General features: G+C 57.2%; 1 protein-coding gene across 1 annotated transcript in view; it reads left to right on the top strand.

Annotated features, from left to right (window-relative positions):
* VSTM2L (V-set and transmembrane domain containing 2 like) overlaps positions 1-19,974 on the top strand; it is a 34,593-nt gene extending 14,619 nt beyond the window's left edge. Inside the window, exons 2-4 of the mRNA XM_026503482.3 lie at positions 9,624-9,793; positions 11,086-11,136; positions 19,702-19,974. Of these exons, the coding sequence (XP_026359267.1) occupies positions 9,624-9,793; positions 11,086-11,136; positions 19,702-19,974 (494 nt within the window). The remainder of the gene's footprint in view (positions 1-9,623; positions 9,794-11,085; positions 11,137-19,701) is intronic.
* Positions 19,975-20,213: the final 239 nt, after the last annotated feature.

Raw genomic sequence — 20,213 nt, 5'->3', positions numbered from 1 at the left:
TGTGCCCAGGCCTGGAGGGGTTTGCTTCCTGCAGTCCCAGGGCGGCCCCCAGGTTCTCTGAGCTTTGTTTCCCAAGCCGCAGGAAGAGACTCAGGTCTGGACGGAGGGGGTGGGCGGGGGGAGCTGCAGGGGCCCTTACGTGGACCCGCCCTACTTCCTGTCTTCATCACAGCAGCACGGGCGGAGAAGGGGGGAGACTTTGCACTCTGGGGTCCCAAGGGCTGAGTCTGAATCCCAGCTCCTCAAAGGCCTGGGTCCCAGTCCCACCTCCTGGCCCTGACCTGCAGTGAAGCTCGGTGAGCCTCAGTTTCCCCACCTGTAGTAAAGAGTAAAAGACCCCTGACCTGCGGGCTCGCTCTGGGGACTATGCGGGATCAGACACAGCAGCTGCCTGGCGCCTTGTGGGGCCTCCGGAGAGGAAGGGGAGCCCGCAGATGGGTGCTGCTGGCCCGTGGGCCTCGTGGGTGCAGAGAGCTGCCTGCGAGGCCGCCACAGCCCTTCCTGGCCCTGCTGGCCTGTGTTTATTGCCCCATTTCATTCCCGGTCACATTTCATATGACAACTTTATGGGCCCTCTCAGGCGGCCTCTGGCTCGCGTGTCAGTTTGGCAGGGCGCCTGTGGGCCAGGCTGGGCTTGGGCAGCCAGCGGTCAGGAGGGCTGGAAGGAGGGGGTGGGGAGGGCTCCGGCCCACTCAGGGCCTCCCAGGATGCTTGTGTCCGCATTGTCCATTTTCTGTCCCTATCTCTGCTCTTGTAGGCACAGTTCCCCCCTGAAACTCCCTTCTGACACATACTAGGTGCCCAGTAAATGAACGACGTCTGTCTCCCTTGGTTTTTTTCTTACAGTTTCAGGAAGTCCTCTGGGTTTCTGTCTGACTTTCTCCCTTCATGCGTTCATTCACTCGTTCAGCACACGCCTAACAGCGCCTCCTGTGGGCCTGCCCCATGTTGGGCAGTGCCGGTGGAGCTGGCGGGGCCCCCAGGCCAGGGGAGACACAGACCTCTTAGTGTCCGTCATAGGACACGCTCCAGTGAGGCAATCAGGGGCCCCAAGGAGGGCTTCCACCGCAGCCTGGGCAGGGAAGGCATCTCCAGGCACAGGGCCACCTGTGAGCCGGGACTTGGGGAACTGTGCCCCAGGGGGACACATAGAAGTGTCTGGGAGAGGCAGGAGGGGCCACACACTTGGGGTCCGGCAGAGCCAGAGCTGCAGACTTCGGATGCCTGGCCCGAGAGCCTGACTCTGGCTCCGAGAGCTGGCAGTTTCTCATTGGGCACCCCGAGTGTGAGGGTTTCCTGGAGCTCCCAGGTGGCCCGGAGCCGAGAGGACAGGCTCCTTTGTCTGTGTTCTGCCAGAGCCACCGTGTACGTCTGGTGTCACAGCAGCTAGCGTTCAGCGAACACCTACTGCATGTCTGGTGTGCCTGGTATCCTTCTAGCGGCCAGGACAAGCGGTCAACAAAGCAGGCTCCCGTCTCCGGCCTTTGCGGGGCTGACACTCCGGGTGGGAGAGGGACAGCAAGTGAGAGAAGCCGGAGAGAACGTGTTAGTGTAAGTGGTAAGGAAAAAGCATGAAGGAGAGAAGAGGGGGACAGACGGGGTAGGGAAGACTCAACCAGTGACCCTGGAGTGGAGACTTGAGTGCGGTGTATACCGCCTCCCCGCCCAGTGCACATGGGGGCTGGGGAGTGCTCCCGGCACAAAGTCCAGGGAGAGTCTTGTGTGAAAGCCACTGCTGCGGCCGGGAAGCTACAGGAGGCTGTGAAAAAAAGTTGTGTTAAAATGTATACAACATCAAATCTACCACTGTCACCATTTCTAGACATACAGTTCGGCGGCGTCAGAGACGTTCGGATTGCCGTGCACCCATCCCCCATCCCCACCATCCGTCTCTAGAACTTTGGCATCTTCCCCAGCTGAGGCTCTGCTCCCACCCATGTAGTGCTCCCCACCCCCATCCTCCTCTCCCCGCGCCCCAGGCAGCCACCCTTCTGCCTTCTGTCTGAGTTTGGCTGCTCCGGCGGCCTCGTGCAAGTGGAATCCTTTCGCTCCCAGCTTATTTCACCCCGAGTCACGTCCTCCAGGTTCATCCATGTTGGAGCCCAGGGCGGAATTTCCCTCCTTTTAAGGCTGAATAATATTCCCTTGTGTGGAGAGACCACATTTTGTGTATCCGTTCATCACTGGAGCAGGCCATGACGCAGGAGGACCTAGCAAGAGATGGGCTGAGTGGGGACCAAGGGGTCGGCGGGGCTACATTGGTTCTCTCTGGCCCCCCCCCCCCCGCCTCCCTCCAGCTCTGGTTCTGCCTTGGTTCCCCCTGACAAAGAGCTGATCCTTCTACTGGTCCTGAAGCGGAGCCTGCTCTCACTCTGGCAGAGACTGATGGGTGGCCTGGGGTCCAGTCCTTGCACGCTTCCTGGAGGAGGCAGCCTCAAACCAGAGATTCGAAGATTAGAGATTAGAAGGGCAAGGAAGGCTGTGCAGAGGGAGAGAGGAGATCTGGGGCTGGATCAGAGGGTCTGGGCTGGGGGGTCTTGCTTCAGGCGTGGAAGGAGCTGGGGGCTGGGCTGAGGCTGTGTCTGGTGGACAAGTCCCCTGAGGCCTGCCTGTGTGTCCCTGGCTGCTGGGGGGGGGGGCAGGGGGTTGTTGGGAGCCAATGAGGAAGGAGCGGAGGTACAGGACTGACGGATGAGGTTACACGCGGCCCAGGTGGTTACACGCGGCCCAGCGAAGTAGAGACGCTGTACCCATCACCTAATCGGATGGGGCTACGAGGAAGTGTCTTTAAAATCCTTCTGGAGATGACAGATGTTGAGCCAGAGCGTGAGCGAAGGGAGCGCTTCTTGTCAAGCACCTACTACGTGCCAGGCGTGACGCATGCGTTGCCTTGTGTCATCCCCCCCCTTCTGTCATATAAAGAACTGAGGTTCAGAGAGGCAAAGGGGCTTGTCCAGGTCACACAGCTACAGCTGGAGAGTAGAAGAAACAGGATTCGAACCCAGGCCTGAAGGCAAAGCCCTAGATATGGTATCGAACCAGGGCCTGGAAAGTTAGGAAGGAGGTCAGGCCCTGATGGTGAAGGGCAGACAAGATCTTCCAGGTCCTCCTCTGCCTTTCCCAGAAGCCAAACCCACTGACTCAGGCCAGGGCCCCAGAACTATTTTCTGCATATCGTGCCCCGATAACCAAGCTGGGGGTTAATGACTACATTGCTCCCCCAATTAAAAGCAGAAAGGAAGAAGAGGTTGCATTCAATCAAGCCCCTTTCTCCTTCTCCCGCAGAATCCTAATTTGTGGACACCAGTTTTAATTGTCTTCCCAGCGAGCCCAGCCCTGCTCAGGCCCTGGGGCAGAACGCAATTGCATCCTTCTCAAAAATCTATAATTATACCAGCCTCCCCGGAGACCAGCTGTGAAGAGTTACCTGAGCAGGGAGGGAAGGCGTAGGACAGGAGGAAGTCAAGGAGAAGAGATGGATGTTATGTCCCAGACTCAGCAGGGATGCTAACTGGAGATGGGGGGGTCTGGGTGGCTGGAGGGAAGGACATGGGGGAGGGGTCAGGAAGAGGGGCTGCAGGAGCCAGGTCTAGAAGTTATGGGCTCCACTCTCCAGTGCTCTGAAACTGGGTTCAAATGTAACCGCTTTCTTGGTGGCTTTGAGCAAGTCCTTAACCTCTCTGGGCCTCAGCTTCCCCACCTGAACAATGGGGATAATAATGATCCTTCCCCCACAGCATCATGGGGGAGCAAATGTCCGTGAAGAGCTTAGCACAGTGCCTGGCGCGAGGCAAGTACTCTGTGTTTCTTAGATGGTATTACTGCACCTGAGTCATCATCACAGTGCGGACCGCCTGCCAGCTTCTGGTGTCGATGTGGTATCCTGTCTCGCAGAGCTGGGACAGTGAGCAAGAACCTCTTGCCGGTTAGAGCTGCCTGATTGAGGGGAGGTGTGAGGAAGTGAGCTCCCCATCTCTGGAGGTGTGTAAGTGGGATGCAGACATGTGGCACCTGCTGGCTGAACTTTTCCTGATAATTGAGACCAAATCCTTATGGGGGCTGATGGAACCCTGGGTCTTGGTCACAACTGCTGGTGAGACCCAGGTTCAAAACCCAGCTCTGTGTGAACTTGGGCAAGTCCTGTCTCCTTTCTGAGCCTCATTTTCCTCATCTGTCAAAAGGGGGTGACTGGGGCGCCTGGGTGGCTCAGTCGTTAAGTGTCTGCCTTCGGCTCAGGGTGTGATCCCGGCGTTCTGGGATCAAGCCCTGCATTGGGCTCCTCCGCTGGGAGCCTGCTTCTTCCTCTCCCTCTCCCCTGCTTGTGTTCCCTCTCTCACTGGCTGTCTCTCTCTCTGTGTCAAATAAATAAATAAAATCTTTAAAAAATAAAAGGGGGGGTGAGTGGATTAGAGAGTATCAAGACAGCGCCTGCGTGGTGCTAGGCGTGTAGTAGGTGCTTCATAAACGGTCCAGATTCTTCTTAAAAACGACAGTGCTCTCTGGGTGTCCCTCCTCCTTGTCTTGGCTCACACCATTCCTAGTCTCCTTGCCTCTGCCTGCCAGGACGCACCCATCTCAGGGCCCAGCTGACATACTCCTCCTCCCCCAAGTAGCAGTGACCCCTCCCCTCCCAGTGCCCGGGACACCGCTGTTAGGACCTACATCACTGTCTCCCTCAGATTGTCTAAGCTGGTGGGGTTCTCGGACCATCAGCACTGACCCCCATTGTACAGAGGAGCAAGCCGAGGCTCAGAGAAGGGGAGAGAGGCTCCCCAGGCCACACAGCATGTCTGTTCGCAGAAACAGGCTCAGTCCTCCCCCGTGGTTCCAGCCCCCTGCCCCGGGTGCTCACCTGCATACGCTGCTTCTCCATCAGGGGCTCCTTGGGACAGGGCTGGGGACAGGGAGACCCAGGTTATGCATGCAAATGCCCAGAACTTCATTTCCCCACTTGTCTTGCAGGCACATTGCCCCTGTCGCCACTGAGGTTGGAGACAACGGGATCCTGGGGGACCTTTCCATCCCACCTAGGCAGATCCTGGAAGGGTCCGAGGGTATCAGAGAGACCCTGGGACCAGAGTCCACTGTGGGGGCGGGGGAGCTGATGGCTGACCCCACAGGTGACTCACCTGGTTCCATGAGTTCGTGCAGCCAGATTTCCATCCCTCCTCCTCCCCAAAGCCCTTCCCCACTCTTGGTTCCGGACCATCTCCCTACCTGGGGCTGGGTGTCAGGGAGCACAATACCTCCTTTGAGAAGTCTCCCCTGATTGCCTCAGGCTGGGTGAAATGCCTTCTTTGTGCCTCCCAACCTTTGCACGCCCCAGCCTGCCCCATAGGACCGTGCAAGGTTGGCCATCTTAGACTGTTACTTTTTAAGAAAGACCTCTGCAACCAGAAAGAGTTTAAATACTCAGGGAAAAACATGGCCTTGGGAATCAGACGGGCTTGGGTTCAAATCCAGGCTCTGCTGTGTGGCCTTGGAAAGGTCACTGCCCTGCACTGGGCCTTGGCTGCCTCCTTTGAGCAGTGGGGACATGTGATGGGGAGGGGAGATTCACCTGCCAGGATGCCCCCACCCGTGATAGCTGAGCACCGGGAATGTGGCTTGTCGAAATTGAGATGTACTGTAATCGTGTCAAATTCATGCTGGATTTCTAAGACTTAGCACAAAAGCAAATGTAAAATATCTCATTAATCATTTCTATTACATGTTAAAATAATTTTTTTGATATCTTGGGTTAAATAAAATACATGATTAAAATTAATTTCATCTGTTTAAAAATTTTTTTTTTAACTTTTTAAATGTGGCTCCTGGAAAATGGCAATTTCCATGTGTGCCTCACACCCCTGGCTTGGGTTCTGTTTCTGTTGGACAGCGCCCTCTAGAGGACCATTACAGGGATGGGGGAGGGGACAGGTGCGGGGGGCGGGGCGGGGGGGGGTCATCCCCCAAGTGTGTTATGGAGGTAGACGGCCTGGTCAAAGACTCAGCGCCTGGGGCCTGACCTTGCTGTCGCCTGGCTGCTGTCTAACCCCAGGCCAGACCCTGCTCCCTCTGAGCCTTTCTTGCTGCATCAGTAAAAACAACCCGTGGGCCAGGATTGGGTTTTCAGTTTGAGGGTGCCTGTGGGCAGGGGAGACTGAGCTAGGGTGGATGGAGGCCTGGCCCCTCTCCAGGTCCCCCGATGGAGTCCCCACCCAAGGAGAGCCCATCTCTGCCCTTCCTGCCACCCATGAGCCCCCACATACCTGTTGGCCAGACCTGCTTCCTCCACTCACGCATCTGTAGGTGGAGGAGAAGTGCGGGGGCGGAGTCATACAGGCTTGGGTTCGAGGGCCGGCTCCACGCTTCCTAGTCTGTGATCCTAGCAGCTGTGGACCCCCTTTCTCCAGGGGCAGGAGGGAAAACGGTGAGCACTTTCTGATTCCTGCGGCTCAGCAGTGGCACCTGGAGAAGGTCACAACTGTGTCCCTCTCACTGTCCCTTAGCCAGCCAGGTCCCACTGCTGGCCACTTTGGATCCAACTCTCCTCCTCCCCTCTTTGCAAAGGCCACTGGGTCTGAATCAAGGCAAAACCCAGCTGTTCCAGGACCAGGGGCCAAGAGCTCACTGTGATCCCCTCTTGGCCCCTCCTGGTGGCTCAGGGCCTCGACGGCTCCCTGCAGTCCTGCTTGAGCCAGCACGTTGGCATCCGCTCAGGGCGGGGACCTCTTGGCTCTAGACACCACTGTGCCCCTGCCCAGTCATATCTGTTCATTCGTTCAGGCAACAAGTATTTATTGAACACCTACTAGGTGCCGGGCACTGTTCTAGGAGCTGGGGATGTATCCATGACAGGCACAGGCGCAGTCCCTCCTCCTGGGAGAGCAGACGATAAACATAAGACGAGTGTATTCGCTGTGCTGTCCAGTACAGTAGCCATGACCTACGAGTGGCTATTTGTTTGAATTTAAATGAGTTAAAATGAAATAAAATTTAAAGTTCAGTTCCTCATTCACACTAGCCACATTTCAAGTGCTCAGTAGACACACGTGGCTGGTAGTTTCTGGATTAGCTCAGGTATAGAACATTTTCCTCATTGCAGAAAGTCTTTCAGACGGCACCAATAACGTAGAAGGGGATAGTGATTTAAAGCCCTGGGTTTGGGTGGGAGATGCGACTTAAATGAGGTGGTTAGGGAATGCCTCGTTGAGGGGACATCTGAGCAGAGTCATGAAGCAGAGGAGGTCGGGAGCTCTGTGGGAATCTGGGGGCAGGAGGAGTGTTCCAGGCAGAGGGAATACTAAGCAAGTGCAAAGGTCCTGAGGTAGGATCTCAACTGGAATGTTCAGAGAACAGCAAGGAGGCCGTTGTGGCGGGAACAGAATAAGCAGGGGGAAAGCAGAAGCTGGCACTGGAGGGGACAGCCCCAACGTGGAAGGCCTTCTCTTTCATGGTGAAGGCGTGGGCTTTTGCCCTCAGCGAGAAGACGCTGTAGGAGCGTTTTGAGGAAAGAAGGAGTCGGGATTGGTTTGTGTTTTGGCAAGATACCTCTGGCTGACCAGTTGCAAATATATTGTCGGGGAGGACGGGTGGCCGCAGGGAGGCCAGTGAGGAGCCCACTGCACTGTCGCAGGCAGGAGATGGTGGCGGCTGGCCCAGCGCGGAGGGGTGGGGCGGGGTTCTGAAGACGTTCTGGAGGCAGCTTCCACAGGGCTCCCTGCAGACTGAATGTGGGCTATAAGAGAGGGTGAGGGGGGGGTCAAGGACTGCTCTACAGGTTGGGGGCTGGGCATCCAGCAGGCAAAGGCGGCATGGGCTGGTTTCATCTCCTGCCCAGTGGGAATAAGGACAGTCCCGACTTTCTGATCGACTGCACGTGAAGGCACCTCACACCTCACCGGGCACATGTTCAGTAATTCAAAGAGCCATTCTTATTAAACAGCCTTTGTCTATGGGACAGCGGCCAGTCCTTCCCAACCTCACCGAATGTGGGAAGCCTCCAGGAAGCATCTCATAAACCTTTAACCTTGGGGATTAGGGCGCTTGCAAACTTTCTCTTAGCCCGGAAATCAGTTCCTGGAGTCAAGCTCCACATGGAAACCCTGGGTGTAAAGCAGAAAAAGCAGAAGCTTCCAGATGGAGGTGCTTGTCAATCCTGATGCTCCCAAAGCCCTTGGAACCCTGGGGAGGGGCGAGATGCAAGGAGCCCCAGAGCGGGACCCCTCTCTCCCAGCCCAGGGCTCCCTGTTCCTCCTGCCCCGAGCTGCGCAGGGAAGGGGACATACAGGAGGGACCCCTAGGGCTGGGTGGTGGCACGTCTGCTGCTGGGGAGGGCGGGCACCCTGCAGGCTGCAGCAGCCAGGAGGGGCAGGGGGTGAGAGGACTGATGGACACACATTCCCTGGGTGACCTGCACGTTGCCAGGTGTCTTTCTGGGGCGAGATAATCTCTCCTGAGAAGAGGAAAGAATTTTAATTACATCTCAGGACAATATTTGTTTGGAGAGAGGAGAGACAGAACATATGGTGGGGGGGGTACGGGCCACATTAAATGGGGATTTGTTTTCTCATTTACCTGGCGGCATGGTGGGGGTGGAGGGTGGGCGGGGCTCCTGCTGGGTCATGAGGGGCAGGGGACCACCTGCCCTGGGATTTTCCTGGGGAGCTGGGCCTTGTGGGGGACGGAGGCAGATGTGGCTCCACCGCACCCTGGGGGCCCTCCGAGGATGGAGAATGTTCAACCCGTTCAGCGTGCACGGAGTGCCTGCTCGGTGCTGGGAGCGGCGTGGCCAGCAGGAGCTCCTTCCGGGTCCCTGTTCTCAGGGAGCTCGGCAGGGCGGGCAGTGCATGCAATGAACAGATATGAGGTCTGACCGGGCATGGGGGGGGCAGGAGGTGGGGGTGAGGGGGTTCCTGCCCTGGGTGGTCAAGGACAGCCTCTGAAGGGGCCCAGTTAGAGCTCTGAGTGCCTTGAAGGAACCAGGTGGGCAAAGAGAGACCAAGGATAGCACATTCCAGCCATTGGGCACAGTCAGGGCAAAAGTGAGGGGAAAGTGAGGCACGCCCACAGGACAGAGAGAAAACCAGGGGGCAGTGGGCAGGCCCCAAACCCCAACCTGGTGGGCTTTATCCCAGGTGCGGTGGGGAGCCCGGGCAGGTTCTGAGCAGGGGCTTGGCCAGGCCTGACTTGGTTTTACAAAGACTTCGGCGCTGGCTGCTGTGCTCTGGGGTTGGGAATGACCTGGGAGGGAGACCGGGGGAGGGGGTGACTAGAAAAATCTGGAAGACTTAAAACTGCAGCTTCCTCCCTGCCCTCCCTGGCCTCCTTGTTCACCCCTTCCAACCCAGCCCTTCTCTGATGCCTCACTGCCCTGGGTGGGTCCCCCGTGGCACCCACGGACTCTGGGATAGAGACCCAGCTCGTGTGGGGCACTCAGGGCCCTGGACCTGCCCCATCATCTCCATGTCTTGCCAGCTGCTGTCACACACCCTTTCCCGGCCTTGCTGAGCTCCTCCAGGGGCCCCACCTGAAGCCAAGCTGTTCCCACTCTCCCCACCCCTCCCTGACCCACCAGCCCTGCACCCCCGGGCCTGGCTGTTTCCTGAGCCCCAGCCACTCCTCCCCCTTTCTCCACACAGCCCTGTTCACAGAGACGCCCCACGACATGACGGCGCGGACGGGCGAGGACGTGGAGATGGCCTGCTCCTTCCGCGGCAGCGGTTCCCCCTCCTACTCGCTAGAGATCCAGTGGTGGTACGTGCGGAGCCACAGGGACTGGACCGACAAGCAGGCGTGGGCCGCGAACCAGGTACCGCCCCTGGGGAGCCACCTGAGCTGGGCTGGGACCGCCCTGGCCCCCAGGGTTCGGACGTTTCTCTCCCCTCTGAGTGGGAGGCAGGGCTTGGCTGAACACTTGGGATGGCCACAGCGAGAAGGGCCCCCCAGACAGCGCAGCGTCCCTCCCTTCAGCGTGCAGGTGGGGAAACTGAGGCCAGGGATTCCAGGCAGGGCGGGCCACCCGGTCACCGCACACACGCTCGCTGGAGCAGATGCTGTTGGTGCCCTGCTCGCTCACTTGCCGCCAGCCCCACGGCCAACCGCCGACCCCTGCAAGTCTGCCTCAGAGTTTTCTCGGGGCCACAGAGCCTGCTGGCCAGCAAGGCAGACCGGCAGTGACTGACCGAGCTGGAGGACACGTCCCCTGGCAACCTCGCCTGCAGCTGGGGTGACAGGAGAGTTCCACATGCTCTCCCTCGGGTCCCCGTGGGAGGAGGCTCCAGCTGCCCGCAGGGGTGGCCGCTGGGTAGCATGCACACGACTGACTTCCTCCCGCCCACTCCCCTCCTCGGGTTCCTGGGAGCCCCTCCCAGGGAGAAGGACTTGAATCTTTGTCTCAAGGTCTGCTTCTAGGGGAACCCATTCTTTCACGGGGGTAATATATGAACACATGCCTCTCCTCCCACCCATTCACATGCGAACACGTGCATTTACACACCTGCACGTGCACACACGGGCGTGCACGCACATTCTAGCGTGCTCGTGAAATCTCCTCCACATGTTCACATGTAACATATTAAACTCTGTCTTGCTCCCGGGGGTGTCCGCTCTCCAACGCTTGCAGCCTGCCTCACAGGGCTCCGAGGACTCTGGGGGGTCAGAGGAAGCCCCGAGGCCAAGGCCGGCTGGTTGCTCGCAGTTGGCAGCATCTGGGGTCTGCCTGCAGGGAATGGTACGTGGGCAGGACTCTGACAGCATTTACCACAAACACACGGTCACGGGTGTGACAAGCACATTCACAGACCCGAGTGTAGAGACAGACATTCCGACAGACAACAGCAGGCAGACTCCCCCACCCGCACAGACCCCCAGATACCCACGTATCGAAGTGCACGGCTCATGCATGTTTGCAGGGCACCCTCTTCATCATCCTTTGCTCTGACTCACCCCCACCCTGAGGCGACACAGAGCCGAGGGACGCCCAACTCAGGACCCCAGGGCATCACTTGTCACAGCTACAATCTTAGCTATTGTCCGCACTCCCAGCCCGTGAAGCTAACGCCTTGTCTCTGCTCTCTCTTCCCCTCCCGCTCCCTCCGACAGCTAAAAGCATCTCAGCAGGAAGACACAGGGAAGGACGCCACCAAAATAAGTGTGAGTTTTGGTAATGACTTCTTGCAAGGGCTCTGATGGAGGACACAACTGTAGTTAAAAAAAAGGGGGGGGGCCAGTTCAGCTGGGAGCTTGGGCATGAAGATGGAGGAGAAGAAAAAAGAAAGGGGGAAAAATGGCCTTGTTCTTCTGTTTTTTAAAGGATGCAGATTTTTCAAGTTCATTGAATGACAGGCACAAAAAATGACAGGGGGGAGAGAAGACGCATTCTCTCCTGTCAGGGCCAAGGCTGTGTGTGGCCCAGATGCTTTGTGGCTGTCTCAGCAGCATTTTGAATTTGGGGAACCAATAGGGTCTAATGGGACTAAGCTGGCGTTTTTCGGCCCATCATGACTGACTATGGTGACACGTCAGGGTCACTTGGGTCATGTGGTTCCCGGGGCTGAGGTGGGTCGGGGGAACTACAGCCGAAGGATTTCAGGACTGGCCAGGTCTTCCGCATGGACTTGTTTTACCATTGCTACAACTCTATAGGGAACGGCCAAGCATTCACCCATTTCACAGGGAGGGCAACTGAGGCTTAGAGGGCTCAAAGATTTGCTGGAGGCTGTGACGTGGCTGAACTACCTGTCTTCCGGGCTTGAGCTCCTTGTCTCCGGACTGTGCTAGGACCTCATGTGGGGGCCCAGGGGACTCCGGGAGTGCCAGTTTTTGTGGAGGAGGGCTGGATCGGTGCGTGGGCATCAGGTCATCCTGGCAGTAGGCTAGTAAGTCCACTAGCAGCATTAGAAATGCAGGTGCCCACAGGGGTATGAGTGTGTATGTGGGGGGAGTGACCTCCAGATTCACTCTTTTCTGCTGATTCTTCCACAACTTTTCAAGCGTTGGTGAGGGAGCTCCGGACCCCAAGGCCAATGAGACACAGGTGCTCAGAAGAGCCTTGCCCCAGAGCAGAAGTCACAGTGCAGAGTGGGCACCAGTTGGCATGGGGGGTGCCATACTGGGCAGTGAAGATCAGGGAGTGGAGGCAGGGAGGCCCGGGAGGAGGCTCCTACAGCCACCCTAACAGGAGGTGGGCAGGTTAGAGAACAAGGGCTTTTAAAGCAACATTCGTGCAGTCTGCCCAAGGCCCTTCTGGGCTGGGGTCTGGAAATTCAAGCTGCTTCCAGATTAGGGCAGCCGCAGTTCCTCCTACAACCTCTGCCCCTCACCCTCACCCTCTGCCAAGGGCACATCCATGTGCAGTGCCCCATTCCTTGCCCGAACACCCACCAGTTAAGTCTGGGTAGGTGGAGATCTGGGTATATATTAATACACCTGCAACTCTCTCTCCTATGATTTTGTTTGGGGTTTAAGCAGTGTCTCAGGCGAAGGGAAGAATAATCTAATTGACTTAGAGGATTAGAATTCAAGGCTGCTAGGCCCCACGTGAGGGGAATGTGAAGATGCTAATTAGTTAAATAAAATAAATGTGCTCAGCGTGATTGTGCAATCACTCCCCACCCCCAGTGCCTGCAATTCCGGCACCAGCAGGGGCTCCGGGGTTCTGGTGAGGGGTCTGGTCACACAGACATCGACGACCTCCTTGTCCAGACAGTGTCACACACACGACAGTTCTTAAATACACAGACGCGGAGTTCGCCGACACCTGGACACAGAGGCACAGCCCGGTTTCCTGCAGGCTAGAAGGCTCGGACTTTTCTCCATGGCCTTCAAGACTCTGCTCAACTCGTTCTGCTCACCCTCTGGGCTGTCTCATCTTGCTGGCTCCCTTTCCCCTCCCAACTCTGGCTGCTTTTCTACGTTCCCATCCCTACCCACCTCCTGGCTTTTGCATGGGCCAGTTCCTCTGTCCAGGAAACTGTTCCTCGCTCTTCCTTCAGAGCTCCGCTCAGGACAGCTCTTGACCCCGTGTCTCAGCCAACATCTCCTCTCCGTGCTGGCTGCATTTCCATCTGCAATCCCCTGTGTGTGCCTTTGTTTCCTATCTGTCCCCCCACACCCCCAGGCTCAGCGGGGCTGGGACTGTGCCTGCCTGATGAACTGTTATATTTCCAGAGCCTAGTACAGCGCCTGGCACATAGTAGGTGTGCGAGAACTAACTGGATGACTGTCACACATCCAAGCCAACAGTGGTATAAACCCAGACACGGAGTTTGGCACACAGACATGCCAACATACTGCACATCCACACCTGTACAGGTAGAGATACAGGTGACACGAAGGCACAGGGTAGCTCGTGTGAGGCCACGGAGCCTAGAACCCAGGCCCTGGATCTGTAGGAGCCAACTGAGCCAGGCAGGAAATTTGGTCCAGTAGCTCTGTGTCTTTTAAAAGTCCTGATTGCGATGGGCAGCTCCTGATTTTTAACCGTCGGGAGCTACTTCGAAAAACACCGTGGGAGCTAAGCACAGGTCATGTGCTGGCGGGGCAGCGTGGGTGCCTTGGGATCTCAGGTTCCGGGGGAGGAAGTACCATCAACTTCCCCGAGCCTGGTACAGGAGGGCTCCATGACCTGTTGGGGCTACCATGGCAACCCTGGGAAGGATCCGGGTTGGGGTTGTTGAGGACTCACTGGGGCCGGCACCTCACATCCCTGAGCCAAAACTTACCTTGTAAGCTGAGAAGTCCTAGAGATCGGCTGTGTGAATGACAGTGGTTACTAGAGTGAAAACTTTTTATGAATCGGTAAATCGCAAGACTCCTGTTCCCAGCAGGCAGGGGGGCAGCTAGAGCATGAAACGGGCCCCAGCTTCTCTGCAGGGAGCAGGTGAGAGAATGAAAGAGCTCAGCATCTTGTAGGGAGATCGGCTATATAGTAGGACAGGCATCTGTGATAAAATAATAATAATAACAATAATAATAAAGCAGCTAACATGTATTGAGTGCTTGCCATATGCCAGGAACCATGATGAGTGAGCTTTACTTTACACGAATTATCTCGTTTCACTTGGGACCTGGGGAAGGACCCCCGGCCTAAAAACATCTCCCTTGGTAGCTCGCATATGCTGAGAATTTCACCTTTGGGGCCTCATTTCTGTGGCTCAGGCCAATTCTTTTTCTTATTGCTTGTGTTCAAGTTCTGGAAGTTTTTCTTTTGATCGAACTGAAGCTCTTTAGTTTAGAGTTTAGGTTAGTTTCCCCTTTACCAGTTTTGCAAGCTGCGTGGACTTTCATAATGTTAACTGCTTTAACGAGAAAGAGTCCTGGGCCACCTGGGTCCCCACATGCATGTGGCCTGTGCTCTGGCCCGCTCATCCTAAAGTCTGCATCCCTTCCAGCCAAGCCCCAAAGCCAGGTACAGCCCTGAAGAAGCCTCAGGAAGATGAGCAGCCTGCCTCTGGGATCGCCATGAAATCTCCATGAATGGTGATAAGACAGTCCCATTCGTTAGATGAACCAGGCCCCTGCCGACCCTGCCCAGCTGCTGGGCGTGTGTGGTGCACGTGTGGACAGTGGTGTTCTTGGGGGAATGCTGAGACAGCTGGAGCAGTGCATGAGCTCTCTGCAGCCTTCACAAAGGAGGAACAGGCCAAGTGGTGGCTCATGGTTCACTATGATTTTTATTTTCTGCTCTAGATGTTTCTCTCTTAAAATTCCTGCAGTGGCCCACGGTATACATAGGGCATGAAGTTCTGAGGTCCTCCAGGGAGGTGAGATTCACATGGAGTCAAAATCACTCCGTCTATCCCAGGAATGCCTGAAACATTCTTAGGGTGGTCGGAGGCCTCAAAGATGTCTCTCAAAGGCCATGGTCACACATGCCCAGTCCCTGTCTTCAGGTGCTCCCAGGCCAGTGTGGGAGATGGATGTTAACCCAATTATCACCCGTGATAAAAAGTAAAATGACAATTGTGACCATCAAAATGAGGAGAGCTACCTGGGGGTCTGAGCCAGTAACAGAGGACCTGGCCTGTTCTGGAGGGCCTGGAGGGCTTCCTGGAGGAGGTGCTATTTAAAGTAAGCACTGAAGTATAGAGGTGTTGACTAGGAGCTGGGGATCTTGGCTGGGTGTGTGTGTTGGAGGAACTGCAGGAGGCTGGTGTGGCCAAGGGGCAGGTGTGGGGATGAGATCCTGAAGGGCCCGGTCAGCCACTGCCAGGAGCCATCGAAGGAAGGGCCCTAAGTTGGGGGCATTGCGTAAAGATCTGTCCGGCTGTCATAGAGAACAGATTGGAAGGGGCCACAGTGGCTTTGGGGAGACTGAAAGGAGGCTGGGACGATGACCAGGTGGGAGAAGCTGGGACCCTAGTCAGCGCAAGGGGGCTGGACTCTGGAGGGAAAGGGAGAGCCCCAGGGATGTTCAGAGGGAAGATCAGTGGAATCCTGAAATTGATTTTGCTGGAGTGCACGAGGAGCAAGGGCAGTGATGACTTGGAAGGGTCTGGCTGGAGTGGGTGAGGCCTTCTGGGGTCCAGATTCAGAGGGACCCTGAGCTGGATTCTGAACATGCCGTGCGGGGCAGGGAAGGGTGTTGAAAGTGTCTGCATGCTGCTGATGGAGGCCCGGGAGTGGCAGAGCTTCGAGCAGGCACTGGCCTGGAGCAGGGACCATCCCACCCCAGCGCCTTCCCCGGGGCCACCCTGTCCCTCGCAGGCTCAGCCACGAGGCCGCATGTAGGACATACATCAGCATGGCTCATTCTCCCCGGCCGGCTCTGGAGAAAGACCCCCAGCCTTGTGGGCCCGAGGGTGCCCCTGCCATGCCCGGAGAGGCCTGGGCCATGGGTGAGCAGGGAGGGGGCTGAGCTTGGTCATGGCACGGACTCGCCGTGTCTCTTGCAGCGTAATTAGGTGCTTAATTGCACTGCAGAGGCCTGTCGATGCCTGTGCCGACGTGATTATGATTTACAGCCAGGCCCGCGGCGCAGGGGTCGCCTCCCCTCCTGGACCTCTCTGGTGTCGCTGGAGGGCTGGGCCATAGGGTTTTCTGCCCAGTTTGTGAATGAGGAGATCCAAGAGGCTGCGCCCTCCACTCCCAGGAAGCTGGGGCAGGATGTTGGGCCCCCCTCCCACAGGATATGCTTCTGAGAATGGGCTGGGCTCCCCCAAGACAAGGAAGGCTAGGGACCTAGGGAAGGAGGTAGGAGGCGGTGAAAAGGTAGCCCTGTGGTTTACTGGTCATGCGAGGCTCGCCAGATGTCTCTGTCCCCAGCCGGGTGGCCTTGGGCCAATCACTTTACTTCTCCGAGCCTCAGTTTTCTGACCCATACAAAGGGTATCCTGGCAGGGCCTACATCACGGGGTTATTGCAGGGCTTAAAAAAGACATACGAAGCTTTTAGCACATCAGCTCGTGGTGATCAAGCGCTCTGTAAACACTGGCTGCCAGCACTACTCTCAATGCTGCGATGGGTTTTTTATTTGCCTTCTCTGGATTGTGCTTAAAGGGGTAGACGCCAGGGCTGGAGAGAGCAGTGTCTCATGTGTGACTCTCCCTGCGGTGCCGGGTTCCGTGTGGGGTCTGGGTTGTCTGTGAGTCCACGCAGCATGGCTGGGGTCTGGCCGGCTCACGGCTGTGACCCCAGCACCCAGCTCAGAGCGCGCGCCTGCTGAATGCCCCCCAGATGCAGGATGACTCCGTCCCAAGAGCCTGGGTGTGGCGACTGGTCGGGGTCAGACCCAGCCTCCCAGCACCCTCCCCGACTCCCTCCTCTTCTCTTCTCTGAAGGCCACCGGGTCTGCTGGCAGAGGGGGGCCGACAGGGTCGGGGGAGGGGGGCGCAGATTGCCCGGGGAGCACGGGTCCAGGCCTCGTCTCGGGTCTGGGGGCGGGAGGGGTGGGCCGCGTCTGGCGCTCCCTCCCTAGGAGCGGCTGCTCCCAGCGCTTCGCATTATTACTCCATTAGCGCCTTGTAGGGTTGACAAATGAAGGATAATTAATATCCGTGAGGGAAACAGATGTTGAGGTAATTCGCTCCCCGCTGTGCATTTGCAACAGCATCCCCTAACTCGCCTGAGAGCATGGCAGGGCCACAGGGCCTCCCTGTGCCCTTGGTCAGAGGTGATGGCATCAGCGGGGCTCGTGGCCTCCAGCTGCGCCCAGCCGCGAGCTGGGGCCGGGGAGGCTGGTGCTCAGCCCCACGCCAAGAGGGCGGCTGGGAGAGCTTCCTGCCGCTTCCTCCTGCGAGCTCTGCCTGTGGCCCACCTCATGCCTCCCGCTCTACCAGAAGCTCACGTTTTCCTGCTTCGTGGGGGTGACGGCCAGCTGCAAGGCTCAGACGGGCCAGGCTCCTTGCTACTGCCCACCTACCCCTCCTCTTCCCTTCTGGAGCCTGGGACGTGCCCCCTCTGGCCCTGCCAGCTCTGGGTGACCGTGGATGGACCGGTCACACCATTTGGAGGAGTAGCGTGCATGGAGTCAGGCCTGGGTTTAGTTCCCAGCTCTGTCCTTCGCTGACTCACTGCCCACGGGAAGCCTCTCTTTTCCCAGACTTCATTTCCCCATCTGTAAAGTGAGTATAGTCGTGTGTAGGTGACCTCAAATTGGAAAGCATGATATCTGAGTACCACAACACTTGGAGAGAGAAGGACCTAGAGTGAGTGCACTCATTCAACAAATGTCGCTGTCGTTCACAGGGCACAAGGCCCTGGATGGTCACTGAGATGAACAAAAGGGGTATCATCCCTGCCCTCGTGGTGTTTATAGTTTGGCCAGGGAGAGGAACAAAAATCAAGTCAACAGACAAGTAAAATGGTTCTCAAACTACAATGACTGCTATGAAGAAGATAAACAGGGGGTTGTGATGGAGGGCTTCTTGGAGGAGGTGATATTGAAAATGGACAGGAGTCAAGCAGGTGAAGAGAAGTGGGGAAGAGCACCGGGGCAGAGAGACCAGCATGCGTGAGGTCAGAAAGAGCTTGGCATTTGGAGGAGATGAAAGGGGCCCGGAGGCCCGAGCAGGTCAGTGAGATACTGTAAGTTGCATGTGCGCATGCCCAGCACGGGCTCAGGCACGTCTGCAGTGAACGCACCCGGGTGGAGACTGTCCTCTTTCGTATCCCAGCCTCCTCATGGCAAGGGTGACCTGCAGGGCCCACCCCTCCGAGAGCTGGGGCTTGTGGCAAGAATATGACAGCTGGTTTTCTATGCCCTGCCCGCCACTCCGGGGCAGGAGGGGCCAGCAGGGCTCAGGGCTGGGGCTGCAGGCCTGACACCCACTCGGCTCCAGCCTGGGCCTGGGCAGCCTGCAGTGATGCCAGGTGGTGAGGGAGGTGGTGAGGTCGGTGACACGGGGCTGGGGACTGATCTCCCCATTCTGTCTGGGCAGGGTGGGGGGCTGCAGGAGGGAGGGTGGGGCTCCTTTCAGCTGCAAGTAAGAAGGGGCCAGGGAAGGATGGACGCCCCTTCCCACCTCTCCTCTCCAGGCCCACCTCCCCCCTCCCACTTTTAACTCCCTATGTTGAATTGTGGACTCACAGAAAGTTACGATAGATCATAGAGTCCCTTGTGCCCTTCGCCGGGCTTCCACAGTGATATACCTTATAAAACTGGCCAATGCCTTTCTCTTCATTCATAAAACTGGCTCAAACCTCTGGCCGCCCCTCAGTTTATTCATAAGAGCGCTAATCTGGAATCTACCCACATGCGCATCAACAGGGGGCTGGGTGAACAAATTGTGGGGTGTGTCTCCGATGGAATACTACTCAGCCGTGAAAAAGCACAAACGGAGCTTTGGGCAATAGTGTGGAGTAGTCTCACTGATATTCCTTGGTGGGAAAGTGGGCACACACAAAAAGAGTTCAAGAACAGACAAAACTAATCCAGAGTGACAAAAGTCAGGGTAGGTGAGGGTGTTGATAAGGAATGGCGACAAGGGGGGCTCTAGAAGGTTCTAAGCGTCCCATGCTTTGCTCTTGGCGGTGGTCACACAGGCGTACATGAACACGGTTATGTCAAACTGTATGCGCTTTCCCACATACAAGGTGTATTTCAATTTAAAAAAAAAAAATTTTAAAACCGAATCAAATTAATAAGTAAAGAGCCAAAGTACAAAGACAGCTAGTATGGACACTCTTGCTCCCTGCTACCGGTGTGAAGTTATTAGTATCCTGATATATTTGTGATCAGCCTTGTTTTTTGTTTGTTTGTGTGTTCGAGCAAGTCGAACCTTTCACACGAGGCTGAGACCTGACTTTGCCGTCTCCCCCGGGTCCTGGGCCCTCCCTCCAGCCCAGACACAGCTACTGCTCTGGGGCCCCCGCGTTCCCAACAGTCTGTTTTCTCGCTCACACACACACGTGTCTCCAAAGCCAGGACCGCGCGTTTTTATGCTTTTGTTTACAGAAATGGCCTGGCCCCACAGGGGCTCTGCCGTGAGATCTTCTCCCTCCCCGCGTGTCGCGGAGCCCACCCCTAGCTCCGGCTTTTTAACCGCTGGGCAGTGTTCCATCAAATCAACTGACTACCGCCCATTTACTCGTGCTGTTGATGGACACTGAAGTGGTTTCTGCTTTTGCTATCTGACTCACTTTCCCCGCAAGCCTCCCAGCGCCCTTGTGGGAGTGGTCTTTGGGGCCCCGGGGCTACGAGCGGGCTCCCAGAACCAGCGCTCTCCATCTCTCAGCTGCTGCCTGATGGCCAGGTCAGTCTCTCTGTCCCCTCTCCAGGTGGTCAAGGTGGTGGGCAGCAACATCTCCCACAAACTGCGTCTGTCAAGGGTGAAGCCCACGGACGAAGGCACCTACGAGTGCCGTGTCATCGACTTCAGCGACGGCAAGGCCCGGCACCACAAGGTCAAGGCCTACCTTCGGGTGCAGCCCGGAGAGAACTCGGTCCTGCACCTGCCCGAAGCCCCGCCCGCTGCGCCCGCCCCGCCCCCCCCAAAGCCGGGCAAGGAGCTGCGGAAGCGTTCGGTGGACGAGGAGGCCTGCAGCCTCTAGACTGATGCCTACCCGGCCACCCACCCGCCCCGCGCCCCTACAGCTGTACAGAGTGCATGAGGAGCCGCTGGACCGCTGGGGACGGGACTGCCTGGGTCCAGCCGCCTCCCCATCCCCAAGACTGCCTGTGGCCACCACGTCGGCCCTCTGCCCGCCACTCCCTTGCTCAGCATGTAAGCCCTGCCCAACCCTCCCTTTTCAGACCCCTGCGGTGACCTGGCTCGGAGAAGGTGGCCCCG

Source organism: Ursus arctos, unplaced genomic scaffold (assembly GCF_023065955.2).
Source record: "Ursus arctos isolate Adak ecotype North America unplaced genomic scaffold, UrsArc2.0 scaffold_16, whole genome shotgun sequence".
In the NCBI taxonomy this organism is placed as follows: domain Eukaryota; kingdom Metazoa; phylum Chordata; class Mammalia; order Carnivora; family Ursidae; genus Ursus; species Ursus arctos.
The sequence above is the reverse complement of the archived record's forward strand: the minus strand, read 5'-3'. Positions and strand labels throughout refer to the sequence as shown.